We start from the raw sequence: 18,434 nt of genomic DNA on the forward strand, positions 1-18,434 counted from the left end.
CCGTGCGTGCGTGCTAAGTCACTTACAGTCATGGACACCTCTTTGAGCCTCTGGACTGTAGCCTGCCAGGCTTCTCTGTCCATGGGATTCTCTAGGCAAGAATGCTGGAGTGGGCTGCCACGCCCTCCTCCAGGGGATCGTTCTGACCCAGGGATTGAACTCATGTCTCCTGTAGCACCTGCATTGCAGGTGGATTCTTTTACCTGTTGAGTCACCAGGGAAGCCCCAGGGAGGTCCAAAAATTGCTGGCATTTTAAGACTTGGTTTGGCTTGTGCGTGTGCAAAGCTTGCATGTTTTGGCACATGCTATGCTCATGTTCCAGTTAAGACTTCCTCACGCCCCTGGAGGTGCCCATGCCACACTCTGGGAACCACTGTGTGTACAGGACGTTTTATACCACAGAGGCTTTCCTATAATGGATTTAATCGGCCTCTTTTTGGGTGGGCTTGTGTGTTCACTGGAAATAGGTGTTTGTTGCTGCTTAAGGAACAGCGTTTTCCTCTTCAAAGCATGAGTAATAACTAGCTTTGCTAATGCAGCCATCATAAAAATACTAGACAGTGGTCTGACAGCGACCATGGTAAATTATCGAGCATGCCAATTAATAAGCAGCAACTTGCATAACTCTTAAAAATTACACTCATTGCTCTCATGTGAACAGAGAAGTTTCCTCTCAGCTCTGTGACCAGAGTCTGCCTTCAGTTGGCCACCCCTTAACTGGGTGCTGGTGCATTTACAATCAGTATAAAACATGCATGATATGCTCTAGCTCTGTGACATTCCTTAACTATTCATTTGTTGTTCATTCTGTTTTTTTTTTTTTAATTTAAAAATGTATGTTTTAATATACTGTCCCCTTTGCAGACATACACATACTCACACGTACAGACATACACCAGCGATCCCCTCTTCTCATCCTTCCTTACAAATAAGGAAAGAGGTAGCATTCATTGTTCACCTACTGTGGCTATAGCCTCATGCTAGAACCTTCTAATACATGATTGCATTGAATCCTGTCTCCAACTTTGTAAAAAGGCTATTATTTTCTCTACTTTATAAGTGAGAAAATAGAAGCTCAAATAAGTTAAGAAATTTTCTCAAAGCTCCATATAGAAGAACTAGGATATACTCAGCCTTTTTTTTTTTTTTAAAGGTTCAAAGCACTCTCTCCCCCCCTCACCCCCCGCCCCAAGACCTTTTCTCCAACATTTAGTTAAGAGATGAGTGTTTTTTGCTCATTACTCACCTCCTAGTTTATTTTCACTGACTCCTGTAAATAATTCCCTCAAAAATGTAAAGGTGAGGATCTGTCTTTGGCTGCCTACACCAGACATTGGCTTGGCAAAGTGAGAAAGAAAATCTAAAACAAACAAACAAAAATCACTATCATGTTCATGTCTTTTAATAGGTAAACAAGTTAAAACTGCACGTGTGTATTTGAGTATCTAAAATGTTAGCTGCTGCTGCTAAGTCGCTTCAGTAGTGTCCGACTCTGTGCGACCCCACAGACAGCAGCCCACCAGGCTCCCCCGTCCCTGGGATTCTCCAGGCAAGAACACTGGAGTGGGTTGCCATTTCCTTCTCCAATGCATGAAAGTGAAAAGTGAAAGTGAAGTCACTCAGTCGTGTCCAACTCTTCGAGACCCCATGGACTGCAGCCTACCAGGCTCCTCCGTCCATGGGGTTTTCTGGCAAGAGTACTGGAGTAGGGTGCCATTGCCTTCTCTAAAATGTTAGCATGTACCTGAAAATTAAATTTTGGATACGTGACCCTGTGATATGAACATTGTAAAAATGTGCTGATATGGCTTGGCGGGTTTGATACTTTTTTGCACGTGGAAAACCTGAGTGCATCGTTAGGAGCTGAGCTTGGGGTCCTGACATGGCTCTGAAAGACCCCAGGCCCTCCCTGCCGCTTAAAGCACCAAGCGCTCTGGGACTCACCAGAGTAGCCGGGCTCGCAGTCAGCACTCCATCAATATTTGTGAAATAGGGTGCAATATTTTCCTGACACGGGGCCCTAATCCCTTTCCTTCTCCCCCCCTCCTTCCTGCAGGTCTTTTCTCTGGAGTCCTGGGAGGCAGGTTACGGGCTGGACCGCCCCGAGTGGACCATGAAGCCTGAGTCCACTTCCGTTTGGCCCCGGGCCCTGCTCTGCCTGAGCTTTCAACTTCCGGCTACTCCCCTCCCCGCGGCCCTCGGCTGCTAGGAGGTCGGCCTTCAGGGCTGGTCCTCGGCTTGTTTCTACCTTGCGCCTGGCTCACCTGACTGCTCGCTCCTCCTCCATCACGGCCCCCCTGACCCCAGCCCTCTCCCCGGCCTCCCTGGCTGGGCCGTTTGGGGGTCTGCTGCCGGGAGGTGGACATTGCTGAAGGCTTCCACCCGCCAGCCAGCCCGCCGTGTACTTTTCTCCTGCCCAAATCAAGGCCTCCGGATCCACATTGGATAGCTGAGATCTTTTCTTGGAGAAGGACACTCTGCTCCCCACTCTGCACCCTCACTGTCCCCCGCCCGCCTGACTGACCTCCTCTATTGCTGCCCCGTCCTTCCCCCACTCTGTCTCTTACTGAATTTCTTGCTTGTGGGTGCCCACCAAGGGCTTTCTGGTTGTCTTTCCTCCTTCCTCATCCTCTTCTGTGTGTGTGTGTGTGCCTCCTCCCTCTTGTGTGTTCTCTGTCCCCCAGCCATCTCCTCTTCCTCTCTGCCTTCCACTTCAAAGGAGGTGGCGCAGGGGGATTGTCCCCCGAGGGCCGTTCCCCGCCTCCGGGCCCCTGGGGCTTGGCCAGAATGAGCTTCACCATGCACTCGGTGTTCTGCACCTTGAAGGTGAGCCTCCTGCTGGGATCCCTGCTGGGGCTCTGCCTGGGCCTGGAGTTCATGGGCCTCCCCAACCAGTGGGCGCGCTACCTCCGCTGGGATGCCAGCACGCGCAGCGACCTCAGCTTTCAGTTCAAGACCAACGTGTCCGCGGGGCTGCTCCTCTACCTAGACGACGGCGGCGTCTGCGACTTCCTCTGCCTCTCCCTGGTGGACGGCCGTGTGCAGCTGCGCCTCAGCATGGACTGTGCGGAGACCGCCGTGCTGTCTGGCAAGCGGGTGAACGACAGCAGCTGGCACTTCGTCATGGTGAGCCGCGACCGCCTGCGCACAGTGCTGGTGCTCGACGGGGAGGGCCGGTCCGCGGAGCTGCAGCCCCAGCGGCCCTACATGGACGTGGTCAGTGACCTGTTCCTGGGCGGCGTTCCCGCCGATATCCGGCCGTCTGCTCTGACCCTTGATGGGGTGCAGGCCATGCCCAGCTTCAAGGGATTAATCTCGGATCTCAAGTACGGCAACTCAGAGCCCCGGCTTCTGGGAAGCCAGGGTGTCCAGTTGGATGCCGAGGGGCCCTGCGGCGAGCGTCCCTGTGAAAATGGCGGCATCTGCTTTCTCCTGGATGGACACCCCACCTGTGACTGTTCTACCACCGGCTATGGCGGCAAGCTGTGCTCGGAAGGTAAGGGTCCTCTTCTCTACCCCTCTGAGCTCGAGCCCACCCCTGATGGCTTGGGTAAGGATCAAGATCGCCTGGAGGGAAACCAGTTCTATCATTGACCCGCCTCTTTAGCTGCCTGTTAGATAATTGGGTCTCTTTCCCCGAGGGTGTGGTAGAAATCCTTGGCTTTCTCTCAATGGAAAAAATCCATCAGATCTCAGCAGGAGAGAATCCTGACTACTCAACCAGGGGCTCCTTCCTTAGACAGATGTTTGGCTCTGCTCAAAAGGCTGGATAGAGTATAGGATCTGAGCCCCAGCTCAGCTCTTTCCACCGCAGTGAAGCTTCGAAGGGTCAGTACAAGGCCAGATGTCAGATGGAAAGGGGCAAAGTGGCTGTCTATGGCCCTCTTGATCCCTTGAGAATTGGGCCCTTGTGAATAGACGGGACACTCCGCATCACTTTCTCCTTATCGTCCCTAACATAAGGAATGCTGGTGCAAAGAAGAATGAGGGTTGATAGACTGTGGGTCCACACCTGGCCTTGCTGTCAACCCAGCCCTTCAGCTGTGCCCCTCCTCCCACAGTCTTCTGGAAGGTGTCTGATGGGTAGACAGGGCATTTTTGGGGGGGACTTCTCGCCTCCTCGTACTAAGACCCCCAGGTGATTTCATTGTGCAGCTAAAGTTGGGAACCAACAGGTCAAGGGAGGTCAGGTAGGTGGGGCCAGGTGAGTGTCTTAGTGCAGACTCCCACAATCCCTTCCTTCATGTGCTACCCTACTGCCTTGGGATTTGTAATTAAAAATAGTGTCTACAGACGTTCCTTACACTTTCCCTGAAACCACCCAACTCCTAAAGCTGTGGTTGATATGAACGTTATCTAACTAGCAGGTATTAAAACATTTCTTTAAATCAAAACAAAGTTTATTTCACAGGTGATACATGCTGGAGACCAGGACACTCTGGGGATCTTCTTGGGAGCCTCCTTGTAGGTCAAGTATGGGCTATTGCAAGAGTACTTCTTTCCTCTTCTGGGCCTGCCATCACACCTCCCTTCTTGTGGGTGGGTTGCCAGAGAGGGAGATGCAAGACATGCAAGAAGTCCTTTTCTGACCTCTGTTATTCCTCACTGAGTCCACTGGAGGAGGGATGGGGCAGAGGGGTAGAGGCAGCCCCAACCCACAGAGTCATCTGGGGACAGTGGTTACTGAAGCACTTACCACAAGCAGGTCCCCCTGGAGCTGACCGCTGTTCCAGAGCTTCTGGGCTTTGGAGAAAGTTCTTCCTGAAGGCTGACATGAACACTTGTTTTCTCCTTCGCCCAAAGGATCTGTTCTGTTCTCAGAACTGGCATTGGGAGCTGGCATTCTTCCTTTCTAGGGACCAGAGTGTTTGCAAGTGTGTTGTTAACTTGCTGATTATCCCTGATTGCATTTTTTGTGTTTAAAAAGAACTCATTTCCTCTGGGCAGGTTTGGATCAGCACTTTTCTGCAGGAAGAAATCTCTATACTGTATATGTATACAATTTTTTCTCTCTCTTATTTATTTATTTATTTGGTTTGGGTGTGTGTGTATGTTTGTTTGAGGTCTCCAGAGGAGTTTCTTCAGAGTAGATGATAAGCAGTCAACTTTTTAATAGCTAAATACAATATATATATTTTAATGATGGTTTTTTTTCTATAGGGTTCAGACCATCTCGTGGCTATGGACTGATGCCTCTATCTGTAGAAGGCAAACGCGGCATATTTCATTATTCTCACGGTACATAATACAGTAAACAGACTTAGTATTAACTGCACTCCACTAACTACTAACACTTGGTTGGTCTGGAGCAGTGCAATGGCTGAGGTGAGGGTGGATGTTGGGGGAGGTACCAGCATTTACTGTTGGTGACTTGAAGCCTGTTGCTCCTGGTAATTGTCATTATGTCTAATCAATCACAAAGATGCATCTCAGGCTTTTAGAAAATATCCGTTCTCTCCACACAGTTAATTTTTAGAGTAAGCAGGGGGAAGACTCACCTGTAAAATATGAAGGGGAAAAAAAAAACACCCACAGCAGCTGCTGAGTGTCAAGCCGATCTGCATAAAACAAGACAAACAGCCTAAACAAATACCTGCCCGTTTTCCTAAAGACATTGTAAAGCGGGCAGTGAGGGTGCCTCTCTGGCCTCATCTCTCGCCCACTTCAAATTGCAAATGTCACAGAACTGAAACCCCCGGGGACTTGGTCCCAGCAGCGGGTGCTGTGTACCAAGCCTCTGATCATCCCACTTTGCAGGATGGGCTGTGCTGTTTGATTGTGTGAGGGCTTCATGCTTTAGCAGTTCAAGGGCAGGAAGAGCTGGGAGGGCTCCTGCAGCTTCAGATGGATGTGGTCGGGGCCTGTTGGAGGCGCTCTCTGCGGTCCATTAGCTTCTAGCATGCTGGCGGTATTGATGTTTACTTGGCCTGTCTGGCTTTCCATGCCTCAGTGGCTTGGAAATGTCTCCATCCTGCACCCCAGGAAGAACTCACTGCTGGGCCCATCTCTTCTATTTGCTTTGGGCGATTTTGACCTCCCATTGGGTATCTTTTCTAGGTAAGACCCACAAGACCCTGGAGATAGTTGCTGTGGGAGAGTTGGGTTTGCGGGGGACAAGTTATGGACACAGTTATCTTCTGTTTCTTGTGGCAAAAGACTTTGGCTGCAGACTGAACCCCACACAACCTACTTGGGGAAACTTCATCCCAAGACTCCCAAACCAGCTAATGGTCACATTGAACATTCTGGCACATGATGGAGAGAGAGGGGGGTGGTCCTGGACTTTTTTTCTTCTTCTTCTAGGTTGTTATGTTTATAAATCAAATGTTTGGGTTTTCAACTTCAGATTTGTTCAAGATGACTTTTAATCTTGCCTCAAAATAACTTTAAAATTATGCATATCTGGTTTGGAATATAATCCTGCTGCGTGGGACATATTCACCTGGCTTTTTCTGTTTAGCCCAGTCCTGTTTTGGGGCATCTCTGAAGCTCACTGGACAATAAAGAGGTGCCCCCAGCAGCCTCCAGACAGCAGCCCTCTCGTTGGTTATTGGGGGCTTGTCATTACCTTGACATGAGTTTAGCTTGATTGTTTGTTTTTAAAACATTCTCAATTGTGAACGTGCAGGTATTGAATTTCTCAACAATCTTATAGCCATGACGAACTGGTTCACTGCCAAAGTGTCTCCGTTTCAGTACCAGCTTCCCTGAAGGGTTCATTTAGCCTGAAACCAGCCTGCTGCAGGTGGGGTGGGGCCAAGGAAAGGTGGGGAAGTTTCCACAGGTTGATCTCTACGATCAGATCTTAATGATCAGATCTTAATCCATGGGTCTACCTGTGTCGAAGATCATTTGTACACCTGTGTTTTTAGGTTAATTTCAGTGAGGTGACATGAGGTCCTGTTGAGTCGGCAAAAAGAAAAATCGGTTCTTTGTCTGCTATCTTTTCCTGCTAACTTAGGCAGGTGCCCAGGGCAAAAGCGACTTGTTGAGTCTCAGTTGTTAAGTTTTCAGGGGTGGGGATCCCCCAGTGAGGTACAGCTGTGGGTGCAGGTAATAGGGGCCAGAGTCTGAGGACAAGCACTTGGTGGTGTGGGCTCCACGAGCCTCCCATCCATCCCACATCCCTCCCGCCGTCTGAAGCTGACATCCTACTCAGGTTGGTTGATGGATGGCTCAGTACCACCGTGTGGCCTTGGTGTGCCTTCCCGAAAGTGAATTTTAATTAGTTTTCTTTTTTATGGCGAACGTTCCATTTCTTCTCCCATTTCTCAAAGCCAGAACTAAGATGGAAAGGTATTCCAAGAAGAGGTGCTTACCTCCGAAGTTTTACCAAGAGCCAGAGACATCCGATGCTATAGCGAAGGTCCCAGTGATTGCCATGGCTCCTCCCATGTTTAGGAGGAGTTTGGGGCACTAGTATAAAAATATCACCGTCTCTTCCCCTCGCCCTTGCCCCTGCTGCCTGAATAGTAATGTGGCTTTGTTCCTAATCTCAGTCAACCCCTATGGCCGAGGATCGGAGTGGGCAGTGGTGAGTCATCAAGAGGCCAGTCTAGGTCCTTTTCAGAATCCTTCCCCTTGGGGTGGAGACAAGCCCAGAAGCAGGGAGGACTCGATTTCCCACCCAGCATTCGGGCGTTAGGACCAGCCCCGCTCTCCCCCGGCCCAGCCAGCCAGCCAGCCAGCGGGGGCTGTCGCTAAATGAGCCTGAATAGGGGTCTGATTGCTCTTTCTCGTCCTCTCCTCCTGATTACCCAGCGAGATTTCCTGGGTATGCTGCATGCTAAATGACAGAGCCGCCGCCTTCCACTTGCTCCAATTATCCTTCTTTTAACTGAGAGGGAAGAGCAATTTTTTTTTGAACTGCTCCCCCCACTCCCCTCCTCACAATAGCGTCTCCGCCTCCTTGTAAAGACAGGAGACGCTTCTTCCTTGTACCCTCTTCTGTGGTACAAGGAGAGCAGCCTTCTCCTTCCACCCCAGCCCGCACTCCAGCTGTGGGCTGCAGAGAGGGTGGGCCTTGGATAAGGCTTGGTTTGGGTTCATCAGGGTTGAGGGGCGGGCGGGCATTCTGCCAGAAGCCTTCCAGGAGCCCTGAACTTGCATTTGCATCTGGTGATGAGACACCACAGGCCCAGCTCTGGGGGGCTAATCATCTTAATTATCTTTAAGTCCCCTATCTCCCTTCACAGGCTGTCCCAGAGCAGCTGCCGTCAGCTCAGTCCCCTGTTCACAGGACAGAAGAGGTGGGGTGTGGGCTGTGTATTGGGGGGATGGAGCTAACATGCCCTCCCCAATGCCTCCTACTGCCCTGGGGTCACTGGCTCTAGAGAAGTGAGGCCCCAGGGGCAGGGGTCAGGGGTGGAAATGGAGTGAGAGAGACTTTGGGACAAGGCTCCAGAGATCAAGCAGCCTTCCTTAGAAAAAGTAATAGTGATGTTATTTACTATTTTTGAGCACCGCCCCAGCCTGAATCCTACGTGCTTCCTACGCATGGTCTCATCTAATTCTCACAACACTCCTATGCAGTTGATACCATTAACTAGCCCCGTTTCACAGATGAGGAAACTGAGGAGCAGAGAAATCAAAAACTTGATGAAGGTTTGGTGCTATGCTTAAGAGCACAGCTTCTGGACTTACATGAAGGCTTGTCCACTTACACGCGGTGTTTGGAGATGGTTTTGGAAGCTTCAGCATCCTCAACAATAATAATAACAACGATAAGAGCAGCTGACAGTCACCCGGCCAGGTCTGCTCTGTATTAGCTTTTGTGACCCTCAGAACCACTCTTGACACACTATTGTTATTCTACTTTTGTAGATAAGGAAGTTGAGGGACAAAGGCTAAGTAACTCCCCCTAGGGAGAGACTGGAATGGAGTATATATCTCAAGGGTCTGGCTTCAGAGCCCACACTCTTAACCACTGTGCTGTCCTGCCTTGCAGCAAAGCAGGGATAACAAGAAATCATACGTTAGGTAGTTGAGAGCACAGGAGACGAAACATATAAAATGATCAGCACAGTCTCTGGGAAAGAAGGAGTCCTAACTCTGGGTTGTTGGCTGCCTGGTGGGTGTAAGAATGGATTTTGTGTCAATTTGGTTTCGTAGAAGGTTTGAAGCTTCCCTTTGAGCTACCCCCACCTCTGTCATTTTCCTTCATCCTTGTTAGAGAGGCAGCAGCAAGAAAAGGAGGGGAATTTCGGGAGCATCTAGAATCTAATTTCATTACCATTTTACCCCTGCCTAGGAGCTTGGGGTCACTGACAGCAGTGGTGCATGCTGGACTGGATTCAGAGCTCTTTGCCCCGTAAATGTGGCGTTCCGGTCCACAAGGCATCCCATAGAGGGGGTAGCACAGGCCTCACTGTCCCACAGAATAGGTGAGAGCGCCATTCATCTTGCAGGTAGACAGCGTGAGGGCAAGCTTAGATGCTGCCTGTTCGGCAGGTGGCCCTGCGACTCGAGAGCCCAGATCTTCAACCTAGCATTTTATATCGCTCCTAGGCTGCCTTCATTAACACAAATGGCCTGTGTCTCCATTGTGAAATGGAGCATTGCCTCCCTGGTTGCTGATGATAAGCAAAATGTCAAACTCCCGGTGCAGGAGGTTATCAGCTTGGCCAGTCCCAGAAGATCTGCTCCTCCCAGTCGGAAAGAAAGAGAGGCGATGAGAGAATGAGAGAGAGTGAATGAGTCTGAGTATTCACTTCCCACCCTGGTTTGAAATGAAGCGCCTGGGAATGGACCCATGGGTCCCGAGGAAGTTGCACGGCTTCCCCACGCTGGAGCATCACTGGATGGACCGCATGACCTCTTCAGACTCGCCTTTGATTTCCCAGGTACCAGGAAGTGGCCGGCAGCCCACCCAGGGTTGGCGGTCAAAGACGGAGCTCCAGGATTCATCCTTCGCACTTCTTGCTTTCCTGCTGTCTTCTGACTCTCTTCCCAGATAGCAAAACCAAACTCCCTTCCTCTGTGTTTATTCCTCCCTTTTCCTTTGTGTGTGTGGGAGGGGAGATTATTACAGAGGCAGAGGCGGATTTGCCACAAAATTAAACTTTTGGCCTATCTTCACTTGCATGGTCCCTTTTCAAGGCCCCATGCATATTATTGTATTTGTGATTTTTGTTTTTTTTCTTAAGGCATGCCTGACCTCACGAGCTTCTGGTTCCCCCTCTGTGGATCCACCTCTGTTAAGAAGGCTTGTTGCTGTCCAGCGACAGCAATGTTGCTCTGGGTGTATGAGTGATTCCCCAGTGACCCCTGACCCTTCATCACAGACGCGTTTCCTTTCTGTTCATGACCAACAGGGCAGGAGGAGCCATGGGGACGGAGCACGGGAGGATGAAGGCAGAGAGGAACATGATTTGGGGAGGCGTGGTGGGGAGCAGGGGACATGTAGGATATGCAGTGGGTAACGAGGATGTGTTCAGAAATGTTTGCTGTAAATTTCGAGGAACAAGCTTGTGTTTAAGCAGGGGACACATCTGGGGCCCTCCTGAGGTTTCGCAGCTGAGGTTGGGATGCTTGGTTTGCGCGGCTCAGCGCCGGGCCGTGTTACAGGTGGCAGGCTGCGGCTGACAGAGGGGAGGGACAAAGCGTGGCTCGGCAGGCCTGCCTCTGTGATCTGTTTGGGAACTGACGGTGCCAGTGGGTTGTCATTACTGCTGTTGTTCTCCAGAAATTGATGTCTTTGGGTGACCTATTTAAAAGCAATATGGGGCCCCTTTAAATGTGTCGTCATCTGTGTCTGGGCTCAAACCTTCACGGCTAGCCATGATATTCCAACATAATGTATTTTCCAAAAACCTTTTTTTTTTTTTAACATCTAAGAACTGGTACCAGCAGCTTTTAAAAACAAATTCATCTCATCGTCATCCAGCCCAACTCTCCAGCTCCACTTACTTGGTGTGTGGACCTAAAAATCATGAATGCTGTCAGCTCTTCAAGGGAGGGAGGGGGATGCAGTTTTCTGGAAGTTTGTGCAAGGTCCTAAAGAGGCTGAGGATGAAAGGAAGGCAGGGATGCAGGCTGTGGGCAATGGGAAGCTCTTGGTTTAAGCTGTGAAATGCATTTATATCCTTTTGGTTTTACCGAGGCTCTTGTTTAAGTACAGTATCTTTGCAGCTAAGAAGGTGGCTCTGGGGAGATTTTCCTTTATGTTTCTCCAGGGACCTGTATGCATCCAAGCCTTCTCTGACATTTTTTCCTCTTGCCTGTGGATTTGGTTCTCCTGAAGTGGTCCTGTTTGCTGATGTAAAGTCCTTAGAGGCCAGTGTCTTGATAATCCCATGGTTGTCGGCAGTGTTAGGGTTGGTGCCTCCGCTGGCAGGCGGGGCATTCCAGGCAACCCCATAACCTTTCCTCCATGCATGATTGGAATAGAAAAAGTGCAGTGAGAGAGTGTACAGCTTGTTTACCCAATAGGTTGCTGTCAAATAAAAATGAGCACCCATTGCCAGGAGGGATGAGCAAGGTTGACATTGCTTCTCTGTGATCCACATGGTGGGAAAGGGCCCACCCAACACTCATGGTCTCCACCTTCCTCATTCTCTCAGGCTTCTCTCCAGAAGGGGTCCTGTCTCTCGCATGGTTAGCCTTGGATGGCTAAGGGAATGAGGAAGAGCAGGCTGGGGGGTGTTAAGCCTCTCATCCGTGAGATTCTGAAAGACTAATGATCGTCCCACAGCATATTTGCTTGATCTCGGTCAGGAAAGGCAAGTCTGGAGCTCAGGCTGAGGCAGTATGCTGTGAGTCTCTTTTTATAAGGAGTCACACTGAAGCATCAGAGGGGTGCTCTGGTGCCATGGGGGAAATCGTCTGTAAGGGATGCCCCACAGGTCCTGTGACCCGTGTAGAGGTCAGGAAGACATTTATACCGCCTTCTAGTCATGGCTCTGCCTGTGTGATGCACTGAAAACCAAGGTGTTCAAAAACAAACACAAAAATCTGCCCCTCCCCCAAAACCAAAAACCAAGATGCTTGTTAACAATCATGGGATGATACATTTGGAGAGAACTTTCTTTTACTTAAGGCATAATTGACATACTAAATTAGTTTCAGGTGTGTAACATAATTTCAAATTCAATATTTGTCTGTATTGCAAAATGCTCACGACAATAAGCCTACTTAACATCCATCACCCTACATAGTTCAGTTCAGTTGCTCAGTCTGACTCTTTGTGACCCCATGGACTGCAGCACGCCAGGTTTCCCTGTCCATCACCAACTCCCGGACCCTACTCAAGTTCATGTCCATCGAGTTGGTGATGCCATCCAACTATCTCATCCTCTGTTGTCCCCCTCTCCCCAGTCTTTCCAAGTATCAGAGTCTTTTCCAGTGAGTCAATTCTTCACATCAGGTGGCCAAAGTATTGAAGTTTCAGCTTCAGCATCAGTCCTTTCAATGAATATTCAGGACTGATTTCCTTTAGGATTGACAGATTTGATCTCCTGGTAGTCCAACAGACTCTCAGGAGTCTTCTCCAACACCACAGTTCAAAAGCATCAATTCTTCAGCTCTCAGCTTTCTTTATAGTCCAACTCTTATATCTATACATAACTACTTGAAAAACCATAGCTTTGACTAGACAGACCTTTGTTGGCAAAGTAATGTCTCTACTTTTTAATATGCTACATAGTTACAACATGCTTTTTCTTATTATGAGAACTTTTAAGATCAGCTCTCTTAGCAACTTTTAAACATGTAATACTGTATTATTAATAGTATAGTTACCATGGGCTGTACGTTACTGGAGGGGACTATAAAGGTCATTGGGTCTAATTATTCATTTCACATCCTCTTCTCAACTGTGTAAGACATCTCTCCCTGACTAAAAAACCCCGGGCAGTGGCAACGGCAGGGGCTTGGTACTTTCCAAAGCATCCTGATATATCTCTGATTACAGAGTATTGTGGAACTCTTCCTTCATCAGGCCAAAGTCTGCTTCTCAGACATTTCCTCACTGGTCCTCATTTTAATTAAAGCAATCTGACCGTTGTGATGGGCCATGTGGGTGGGGCTAATGGGTAGGTCATAACATTTCTGGATGATGCTTTGGAGGAATTAACCCTTGCACAAAGTAGAATTCATAACGGATTCTCTAATATAGCACTAACAGTATACACACCACTGAGTTATTTAGAATTAACTGCTTGTGATTAATCTTAAACGACATGGGAGGGATTGACGTGGGAAGAAATCCTGATGTAAGCAGGTGATTCATGCTCCAGTCATTTCGTTCCTGGGGAGCTTGCACTCTGAAGGATTCATGCTTAGCCCCATCTCTGGCTCTATTATCTGTGCCTAATGTGATCCCCCCTAAAATGTCCCATCTTCCTCCATATTCAGCAAGCTTTTCAGCATCTCTGAATTTCCAAGGAGCCCCCTGGAAATATGTAATGGCTCAGAAATAAGGTGAGAAGTTCCAGAATGCTATGGAATAGAGGAAAATGGAATTGGATTGGACTTGCTTGACAAGTCTATCGTGGCAGCCAGGATCAGACGCCCCAACACACATCAAGATTTTGCTTAAAAGCCTAGTAGGATGCTTTAAAAAAAAAGAAAAAAAGACAAGGGTATGATTCGATGTAGCACTGAGTAGCTATTCCTGGAAACTGGCCTTGGAAGCATATGCCCTATTCAGAAATGTTTCCGACTCTGCCAGGCTGCCTTGGGTGTCCCATGTTTTTGGCACTGTTGGGAAGAAGTCTCCCAGGGAGAGGATTAGGCAGGGCTAGAAGATGTTGCTCCTGCATTGGCACGGACTGGAAACCTGCCAAGCAAATCCCCTCCTGCACCCTAAAGGGGATGAGGCTAGTCTTGGCTCTCAGCCACCTCCCCATTGACAGTCACTTTACTGACACTGCAGCAAAGATAGGAGAATTTGTCTCATAATTCATGGTTTAAAATAGTTTGCTTTTAAGAGCAAAGCCCACAGACATCCTTTTGACTCAGAGCATGAAAATGTACTCAGAGTCACCGACTTCTACTGTGGCAGTCCCCATTGTCCGGCCCGTTTCCACCAACCACACGCCCAGAGAAGGAAATGGGCATCTCACATAGTCAAGTGGTAATTGCCACTTGGGAAGAAGATGATTGGGTTTTAGTTGCTGTGGGAACTTTGTTGTTTGCTCCTCCTGATATTGCCCTGGAGAAGGCAATGGCAACCCACTCCAGTGTTCTTGCCTGGAAAATCCGATGGACAGAGGAGCCTAGGGGGCTACAGTCTGTGGGGCTGCAAAGAGTCGGATACGACTGAGTGACTAAACCACCACCATCCTGATACTGAGTTTTCAGTCTTGTGTTAATGCAGATTGGGGCTAAATTTTTTTTTTTTTCTTTTTGCTGTGTAGAATATATAACCACTGGCTATGTTTTAATGTGTCTCTCAGCTCCCTTTGGTTTTCACATCCTTAATGCAAGTTGTAGTAGCTCCGTTGGGTTTCCTGATTCCCGTCACAGGAGTATACATGAGGAGGAGTTCTCGTTGAGAATTCTAAGACATGAAGCCAAGGGAAGACCCTGTTTCCTTTTGTGAATTAATGCTACAGGCTGGAAGGCTAAATGGCATGTCTCTGGTATCTGACAAAAAGCAGGTGGTCACCAAATGTCTGTGGCCTTAATGAAGCCTACTCTGTGTGTATGTGTGCCTGCATTCATGTTTTATGTGATGGGTGGATGCAGGTTCCCAAGAACGTGAGCTTAATGTCTGTTTAATACATTGATTACAGCTATGGCTTGGACCACGTAGAGTGGGCCACCTTTAGACATGCCTCCTTTTAATAAGGAAAGTGGTATGGTTGCTGCGGTTTTCGTAGAATCTGAGTCACACACACGTACACTCCACTTGGCTTGATCTAGCTGAGGATGAACTAGAAAGACTTTGTTTGTTTACAACCAGTGGTTTCCTGTAACAATTATAGGCAGCAGCCAGCCTGGGACCATGTAAATGCGTGTGGAATGGCTGTTGGAGGCAGGCGCGGTGTTGTCACTGGAGATGGAGAGGCTCCATCAGCGTTCGTGGATTCCCTGGAGAAGGGGAGGCTCACTGGGGACTAGATAAGTGTCCTTGGATGTGGGAAGAGCTGCCATGTGGGTGGAGGAGGGGGAGGATATTGGGCTGGAGGGTGGAAACGATCAGAGCTAAGAGGAGGAATTCTGATGCTTGGAGCTGCGGGACCGTGAAGGCACAGTGTGGCCTTGTCTTACTGCCTGGCGGGGTGCGGAGTGCTGGAGTGACACCTGTGCTGGTGTGCACGTGCCTGTGAACCAAGGACTCCACGGTCCTGGGGTGTCATCACGTCCATCCTCTGCAGTTCCGGGAGATGGGAAGATATTCCTTAGGTCAGTGGGCTTCAGAAAGGGACACATTGGGAATTCCCTGGCCCTCCAGTGGTTAGGACTCTGAGCTCTCACTGTCCAGGGCAAGTCCAATCCCTGGTGGGAGAACTAAAATCCCACTAGCTGTGTGACATGGCCAAAAAAGCAGGGTAAGTGCAAAGACCATTTAAGGGGACACAGGTAGGAAATAGTGAGTGTGTAAAGTTAACCTGTATACAAATGATTTATAAGTACGTGTAATATACATCTCTCAGGAGAATATAGTAAAATGACTTTTCGTAGTGGGGAGTTGGTGCAGAAAGCTTTGGAGGTCACTGGTCAAGACTCAGATCTATGTTTATCTCTACATCTCTAGTTGAATCTCTAGTTGGCAATAGTTACTCACTTATCCCCCACCCCCACCGCTGGCTTGCAGATTTCAGGTGGGGACTGATACCCAATGTATCCCCGATGCCAGTGGGATGTGCGTTGGGTTCCTCAACTCTGTCTTCAGCTCTGTGTGTGGTGGTCTTGGTTGACCTGGCCAGGTGGCTTTGGAGGGCCCCATAGGAAGTTGTTCCAGTCACATCTTCCACTTTCAGAAGCCTCAGTGTTTGAGAATGACTAATATTATCTGCTATTGCAGAGTTTTTTTTTGCATTAAAAAATCATAGTGTTCGCCAGGGCAACTTTAGATTGTGTAAGAGAACAGAGTCTTTGAAGTATGTTCAAACATTTGCAAAGCAATCCTTGATGTATAATCATCTGTATGTTGAAGTAGCCCATCTCTTTACTGGAATAAGTTCATTTTCTGACATTGACTGAGCGAGTGCCTATTGTGTACAAGCTTGGGCCCTGCCCTTGAGGAGCTCACGGTCCAGTTGGACAGCCCGTCGGGCAAAGAGGTGTTGTGTACATTAGAGCTGCTAAGATACCACATGGTATGTTTGTGGAGCAGCTCAAAAGGCAGCGCTCCACCTGCTTGCGGTGTGTGTGTGCTCATGGCGGAAGTCGGGCTGAAGGGCATTTCACGGTGGAAACCCTCAGGTTGGACTTGAAGCTTTAATTAGTAGACTGGGGGAAAAAGACATTCAGGGGACCCTGTGAAACAGCAAGATGCTCTTGCTAGGAGTTTGCTGTTGTTAATGTGGCTGAGTTAAAGGGTTGAGGACCATGGAGGAGGAATATGGGGAGGACTTAGGTAGTGTGGGTCTTAAATGTTTGCATGTATTCAGGACATTATATTTTCCTGCCCTTGGAAACTTTTCAACTGAGCAGTGACTATCAGACATGAATTTTAGAAAGACACAGCATTGTCAATCAACTATATTGCAATGAAATTTTATTTTTTTTAAAAAAGAAACGTGGCTCTAGGAGCAGTTTGTGTGATGGAACGGTTGGTGATTGGGAGAGGGAAAGCTGGGGATCCAGGTAGAGGCTATTGGGTGACTTTGGTGATAGAAGAGTCACTCCTGGGAGGGTAGTGATGGAAGAAGGGCCAACTGCAGAGATGTTAAAAAGAGGCACTTCATACTCCGAAAGGCAATGAGCTTTAGTGGGTTTGCACTTAGACCTTGACTCTGACACACACTAGTTGTGTAAACTTGGGCAAAAGACTTAACTTTTCTGTGTAGCAATTCCACTATTTGTGAAACCAGTGTAATGATGCTGCTACCGCTGCTGTGTTGCCTCAGTCATGTCCGACTCTGTGCAACCCCATAGACGGCAGCCCACCAGGCTCCCCCATCCCTGGGATTCTCCAGGCAAGAACACTGGAGGGGGTTGCCATTTTCTTCTCCAATGCATGAAAGTGAAAAGTGAAAACGAAGTCACTCAGTCGTGTCCGACTCCTCTCAACCCCATGGACTGCAGCCTACCAGGCTCCTCCATCCATGGGATTTTCCAGGCAAGAGTACTGGAGTGGGGTGCCATCGCCTTCTCCGGAGTGTAATGATAGTGCCCACCATTTCAGATTGCTTTGAAGTTTGAGATCTCACACATAGAATACTTAGAACAATGCTTGGCATGCAGTCAGCATTCAATGAATGTTAGCCATTATTACTAATTATTAATGATGATGATAATTGCAAAGAGGGAAGAAGAGCTTTGATCACATGCTCTTTTGGTCATAGGGGTAACTAGGAAAGTCAGTGGGAGGAGCAGATTTGGGGTAAAGGTGAGAGAAGGATGATGACAAATGATTTGTCTGTATCTCGCCCACTTTCTCTTCAGCACCTACAGGACACCTGTGGGGAGATGTGCAGAGGCAGGTGGGGGCAAGGGTCATGCTGGGGAGGAGGATAGGGCTGGGCAGAGGTCAGGGTGGTGGTTGTTGTTGCAGGGGTAAGGTGCAGGAGTGAGGTTGTCCAGGCAAGGAGTCTAATTGAGAGGTAAAGGAGGATAAACTCAGAACCTTAACACATAGGGTAGCAGAAGAAAGGAAATCCCTGAGACAGAGTAAAGCGAATGGTTGGAGATGTAGAAGGGAAACTAGGGACAAAGGAGAGCTGCTTAAAATTGTTCACTGGGCACTCAATGAAAGAGTATGCCTTCTCTACCTGGTTGAAGTTGGGGCATGCATCGGAATATAATAAAACAGCATCGAAAGACTGTATAATTTAGCTTCAAAAAACCATTCACATGAACTCTTTGTCTGCCTTTGGAGAGGTCTGTTCATTTGAAAAAATGTCTACATGTAGAAACTTACGCCTCATTTAGAGATGATGATTCTGAGGGTTTTGGATGTTCTGCTCATAAACGTAATACAATTTCTGACTCCTAGAACATTAGAATCTCATGGGAATCAAGGGCTCAGTGATTCAAAAGAAACAAACCCAGAGGAGTGAAGGGACTTGCCCAAGATTAGTGAGTGGGCATTCTGATTTGTACTTTGTGTTTCTTTAAGAACTTGTGTTGCTGCTGCTGCTAAGTCGCTTCAGTTGTGTTTGACTGTGAGACCCCATAGACGGCAGCCCACCAGGCTCCCCCGTCCCTGGGATTCTCCAGGCAAGAACACTGGAGGGGGGTGCCATTTCCTTCTCCAATGCATGAAATTGAAAAGTGAAAGTGAAGTCGCTCAGTCGTGTCCGACCCTCAGCGACCCCATGTA

General features: G+C 48.5%; 1 protein-coding gene across 3 annotated transcripts in view; it reads left to right on the forward strand.

Annotated features, from left to right (window-relative positions):
- Positions 1-2,763: 2,763 nt before the first annotated feature.
- Positions 2,764-18,434, forward strand: part of NRXN3 (neurexin 3) — a 1,738,382-nt gene continuing 1,722,711 nt past the window's right edge. Inside the window, exons 1-3 of one of the 3 annotated variants that reach the window (XM_010844398.1) lie at positions 2,764-3,497; positions 5,073-5,076; positions 9,338-9,384. In XM_010844398.1, the coding sequence (XP_010842700.1) occupies positions 2,789-3,497; positions 5,073-5,076; positions 9,338-9,384 (760 nt within the window). In that variant the 5' untranslated portion in view covers positions 2,764-2,788. The remainder of the gene's footprint in view (positions 3,498-5,072; positions 5,077-9,337; positions 9,385-18,434) is intronic. The other 2 variants (XM_010844399.1, XM_010844400.1) reach the window with 2 other exon arrangements.

Source organism: Bison bison, unplaced genomic scaffold (assembly GCF_000754665.1).
Source record: "Bison bison bison isolate TAMUID 2011002044 unplaced genomic scaffold, Bison_UMD1.0 scf7180017864201, whole genome shotgun sequence".
NCBI lineage: Eukaryota > Metazoa > Chordata > Mammalia > Artiodactyla > Bovidae > Bison > Bison bison.